The sequence below is a fragment of the Triticum dicoccoides genome, chromosome 2A, assembly GCF_002162155.2.
Source record: "Triticum dicoccoides isolate Atlit2015 ecotype Zavitan chromosome 2A, WEW_v2.0, whole genome shotgun sequence".
In the NCBI taxonomy this organism is placed as follows: domain Eukaryota; kingdom Viridiplantae; phylum Streptophyta; class Magnoliopsida; order Poales; family Poaceae; genus Triticum; species Triticum dicoccoides.
The window spans coordinates 450,905,180-450,910,717 of record NC_041382.1 but is presented as its reverse complement, the minus strand read 5'-3'; the positions used below and the strand labels follow the sequence as shown (position 1 = coordinate 450,910,717).

The following is a 5,538-nucleotide window of genomic DNA, read 5'->3' as shown; positions in this document are numbered from 1 at the left end:
TGTGCTGTCTTGCAATTTTGCCGTTGGCTAGGCAGGTGCGCGCCCTCAAGTCCGTTGTGGAAGCTGAAGCGGCGGCCTCCAGGGAGCGCCTTTGTGTTGCTGGGTGTCGGTTTTGGTCACTTGGGTGGTGGGGCCGTTGCCTTGTCTAGTGCACGGCCTCGGGGCAGGTATGGAAGCCCGAGCGGCAGCTCCAGAGAGAACCTTTGTGTTGCAGGGTGCGAGTCTCGTCACTTGGGTGGTAGAGTTGTCGGCTTATCTAGGACGCGCCCTCAAGGATGGTGAGTGTGTTGTCGACTCTGGTCGGTTGGATTACAAAGTTGTCGGCTCGCTTGGGCGCAGTCTCAGGGCTGGTGTGTGTGAAGTTAAGTTGCATCGGTTTTAGGCCAGTTTCCTTATTAGGTGGCCAATTCTCTTCTTCTATATTTAAAGGCAGAGCTCCTGCCAATTGCTCAAAAAAACAATTAACAAAGAAAGTAATTCAAAGAGAGAAATACAATCTTGTACCTTAACTAGTTCTTCCAAAAGACGAGGCGCAAGTTCAAGCATGTGCCTGTAATCTTTTACTAGCGCTGGTGTCAAAGCAAATGACTCTCGAGTAAGATGAGCCTGAATCAAGAGTTCCATCTGAAAAATACAAGCATCAAGGATTTGTCAAATCACAAATATCATTTGGTATCACAGCATGCACCAACAAAAGACCAACCTTTACAAGTGATGGATGCTGCTTCCAGAACTTGGCTTGCTCTGTTCTAATATTCTTCAAATCTAGATTTAACTCACTTCTAACTGCTACAAACAATTTCTGCAGGGGCTCGTCATCACTGCGTCGTACTGGCATCTCCATATACTCTGCAGCCTTGATGAAGACATCCATGACTTTGCTGGAACATGCAACCAATAGTTCCATTGATCAAATGTGGTAAAATTGAAGAACCCATAATTCATAACAGAAGATGTAAACCGACGAGGAAGTTTGCAGGCATTTGCTTCACTAGTTATATAGGTTGCCTAAACAAGAGATCTTTTAGACTACTAATATTGATCAGCAAAAGTAGGTTTCGTTATTATTTATTTAAACAGGGTTTTCTCGGCTATAAATCTTATCATCCAAAATTAAAGGCAGTGAGTTATAAATTTACCGTGGTGTTACAATATGAGTTTTGGAACCATATTATGCCCAACTAGTGGTAATCAGACAGGTAAAAAAACATCATGATCACTGAATCAGATCAAAATTCTGATCATTTTGAAGCTAGGATGACAAATCATAATGTGAACTTTAGTATTATCTTTGATCCTGTCCCAGTGCTTATGGCACTGTTAGTCGCACATTTGACATTGTCAGGAGTGCTTCACTTTAACAATAAAATTTGCAATGTCTCATGTCTAGTTATTTGGAAGGAAGGAGTATTTTCACTTCAGCTGCTAAATCTTCTCTAGTGAACATGCCATATCATGAAGCCAATCAGCAAATATCAAAAAATTGGAAAAACAAATGCCCAAATATCAAAATTAAATGTTTGTATTTTCATACCTTGGAGCTAGAGATGGCTTCATAAAGTAATAATAAGTGGACAGAGTTTGATGCATGACATAATTTCCAGTATATTTTGATGACCTTGATAAATAAATAACTGCTATCATCAAGGGGAAGAGTATGCAAAGCCCCACAATTCCTAGAAGCATTATCCCGCCAGATGCACCATCCATATTCAGCAAGAACTTGGGCAAAGCGATGCCCATTTGGAACCCCTAATGCACATATATAATAGAATATTCATGTTAGCTTCAGATGTTATAGGAAGGGATTAGCTTTCCACTAATCCACTAAGTGTTACAAATAACTAATGTTCATGTTACCTGGCGCCCATCTGGATGACCATACTTCTCATAATTTTCACGAGATATAGGATCAGTTAACGCCTGATACGCCTTGGAGATAGATTCAACAAAGTATGTATGGGCCTCTGGGGAAAATGAAGAGCAAAAAATTAACACAAACTAGACTTCTACATATCAGACAATCAACTGTGAAAGAAGTGTGAAACACATTTTACCAGGATCGGGATTTTTATCAGGATGGTACTGAATAGAGAGTCTCCTGTATGATTTCTTGATTTCATTTTCTGATGCCCCTGGTTCAAGTCCAAGAATGCTGTATGGCTCAAATACTTGGACCTAGTAGGAAACAAAATCATATAAAATCAATTATTGGGATCTTGCCCTTGTGAATTTCAGGAAAAAATCCTTCACACTTCAAGTACAGCATTATTTATGCATATAGTATCCAAAATTAACTAGCATAATTACGATTGAGACAAAGATGAACAATCGGGACTTTGCAAAAAATGCTTCTAGGAAATAAACCTACCTATGCTTGGATACAAAAACAAACTAAGTCCTGAAATCTACAATACCAAACTTCACAACAAGGTTTCTGCGTATGTGATTGTTTGACAATGTTCAAGAGAGTGAAACATTAGTGAGGTTTCAGAAGAATAAAGGGGAACTAAATCAGCACAAAGATATCCTAGCCTTTCTAGTATATCCCAACAAACTGGCTGGGCATGCTGCTACTAAAAAGAAAACGGTGACTTTGCTGCATCAAGGAACTGACAAAACATGAACATTGCGGTGACTGCTCTGGTAGGATAAAGCTGAACGTGAAATGAGTTGTAGTTTTGGTTATCAGTTTATTTCAGTATAGTCATCTACTAATGGAGACTATTCTAGGTGAAGGAGCAGACAAAAGGTCACATGAGTAAGTATTAAATCCTTCTGTATCTACTAGTTCACAGCAGAGAAGAATTGGAGTTAACTGCTTGAACAAAAGAAAAATTGACAACATATACCAGCCAAAAGTTACCATACCTCGCGGCTGCTGAGTTTGATGTAGTAAATCAGGAAGATCACAACGATCCAGAGAAGCAAAATAGTAAGGTTGCTCCACGTCGAGAAGTTGGATATCTGCACGACAAGAATCACAATACGATCATAGAGGAGTTAGCACGCACTAGAATTCTACTGCTAGACTCACGCAGAACAAACAGCCGCAACCCGCCCACCTTCTTGTAGATCGACTTCCGGTACTTTCCGGAGCGGTGGCACCCGGAGCAGCGGCAGTGGATGGTCTTGGCCTTCTTCGTCGCCGCGTGGCACAGCCGCGTGATCGTGTACGGCACCAGGGGCAGCGCGATCATGGTCAGGATGAATATCAGGAAGAGCGAGCTGTTCTCCTCCGCCGCCGCCATGGCTGCTGCTGCTGCCTCCCTTACTCAACTCACGACTGCGACGGAAAGAAAAACCACGGAGTCAGCGTGCGTTATTAGAGCGCGGCGTCGTGTGGCGGCCGGCGGCCGGCTGCGACGGCTCACCTTGGCCGGGGCGAGCGGGGCGTGCTCCGAAGATCTGGATATCGAAGAAGCGGATCTGGTCGCCAGGCGAGGAGGGGCGAGATCGGGGAGGAAGGCGGTCGAGATAGGTTTTGCGGGGCCAGATGCGGCGGGGCCTCCCACCAGGACACGGAGCGAGATGTCAGTGTGAGACAAAAAGGGCAAGTAACTGGTTTTGACTTGTGACCCAGATACGGCCCGGAGCGCGGATGGTAAGCGAGGCCAGGCCTTCGAATCGGCTGGTGATTCGCCTACACGTTCAGCTGTGAGCCGGCCCACTACGGTGGTTTCTTCGCACCAGTTTTATTTTTTTATTTTTTTTACCCTAAAAAAAACCAGTTTTATTTTTTGCTCGAATATGCACGAGTGTGCATATCATATATTAAAAAAAAGGCAAAGAAAGTCTCCACCATAATTACACGGTTTCTTAGTACATATTACTCCTCACTAGTCTCCCACCTCTCCACCCTATTAAAGAAGGGAGTTACATTCCCTTTCATTAGCCCGGGCGATGCCCACAGTTGGCCCTCTTGCCTCACTCTCCCTATTAGATACTCCAAGCAAGGGCGCGCCCCACCAAAGATAATACCATTCCTATGCTTCCACAACTCCCACTAGACTAGCGCAATAATAGTACGAAGATCTTTGATGCTCATGCCTTCTAATCCTTGCTTGGCCACAGCCCAATCCGCCAGCTTGTCCTGTTGAGTGGGAGTCCAATCCGGTTTGCCCAAGGCCTCGCAGATCCTCGCCCAAACAGTCCTAGCAAAGATGCAAGTGAGTAGAATGTGGTTAATGGTTTTGTCCTCCTGGTCGCAAAACGGGCACGCGTCTTGGTGTGGCAACCCTCGCCTCGCTAGTCGGTCCGACGTCCAACATCGGTCCTTGAGGGCCAACCACGTGAAAAGCCTGCACCATGAGGGTGCACGTGATTTCCAAGTTAGATCCATCATCACGCTTCCTTCTCGACCCCAAAAGCCAGCCGCATAAGCAGATTTCACGGAGAACTGTCCGGTGTCCCACGACCAAACCAGCTTGTCATGCACATCCACCATGGGCTCCCAAGCTGAGAATAGTTGCCATATCAAAAAGAACTCGTGCAGCACAGTAGGTCCTATGTCCGGGCCAACGTCCAACGCCCAACTCCCATTCTCCACCGCTGGTCCAACTAACCGGGAGTCTCTAATGCGCTTTGGAACCAAGTTGTAGAGGAGCGGTGCAACCTCCTGAATCATGTTGCCATCAAGCCAGCGGTCCTCCCAAAAGCGTGTCGTGAGCCCAGAATTAGCCACACTCCTCATGGCCGCCATACAAAAGCCACATTGACTCCTCCGGGGCCTTGATCTTGAACTCTCTCCATGGCCTCGTCTCATCAGTCCTCGCAAGCCACGACCATCCCGCTTGCATTGCTATGTTCATCCAACGCAAGTTTGGCAAACCAAGGTCACCTGCCCACTTCGGTGTGCACACCGCATCCCAAGCCACCGCACAGTTGCCACTGTTAGCCTCCGCGTGTCTACACCACAAGAAACCTCTGCAAATCTTCTTCATTGCAGCAATTGTTTTCATCGGTAGATCCAGCGCCATCATTGCGTGGATCGGCATGGCACATAGCACCGATTGGACCAAGGTTAGTCTGCCACTCTTTGGCATAAGTGATGCCTTCCATTTTGGTAGCTTATTAGCCATTTGATCCACCAAATACTTCAACTGTGTCGCCGATGGCCTCCTTAATGAGAGTGGCAGCCCCAGATACTTGATCGGGAAGGATCTCAAGGGGAACTGGAGCTCGGCACATGCCATGGTAATCTGGTCCTCCGAGCATCTAATTGGAATAGCTGCCAATTTTTGCATGTTGATCCTCAGTCCCGATGCTTCGCTGAAAAGCTCCAAGATACACTTGCAAGCCGCAAGATCCACCTTATTCGGTTTGACAAATAGAACAACGTCATCCACAAAGATTGATAGTCGCTTCTCCATGCCCACACGCGCCAAAGGTTCCATCACCCCTCGGGTCACTGCTAGTTGCATCATCCTTTGCATCGGCTCCATAGTTAGGATGAAAAGCATTGGGGAGATAGGATCCCCTTGTCGTAGCCCTTCGCACCAGTTTTTATTTTAGGGTTTTTATCTTTTATTATGCCAC

At 45.9% G+C, this 5,538-nt stretch overlaps 1 protein-coding gene across 1 annotated transcript in view; it reads right to left on the bottom strand.

The window, feature by feature from the left end:
* LOC119354862 (dnaJ protein ERDJ2-like) overlaps positions 1-3,532 on the bottom strand; it is an 8,290-nt gene extending 4,758 nt beyond the window's left edge. The window contains exons 1-8 of the mRNA XM_037621613.1: positions 3,375-3,532; positions 3,066-3,286; positions 2,872-2,967; positions 2,058-2,178; positions 1,861-1,967; positions 1,535-1,752; positions 704-881; positions 505-624 (exon numbers count right to left, since the gene is read on the bottom strand). Coding sequence (XP_037477510.1) covers positions 505-624; positions 704-881; positions 1,535-1,752; positions 1,861-1,967; positions 2,058-2,178; positions 2,872-2,967; positions 3,066-3,251 — 1,026 coding nt within the window. The 5' untranslated portion in view covers positions 3,252-3,286; positions 3,375-3,532. The remainder of the gene's footprint in view (positions 1-504; positions 625-703; positions 882-1,534; positions 1,753-1,860; positions 1,968-2,057; positions 2,179-2,871; positions 2,968-3,065; positions 3,287-3,374) is intronic.
* Between the last annotated feature and the right edge of the window lie 2,006 nt (positions 3,533-5,538).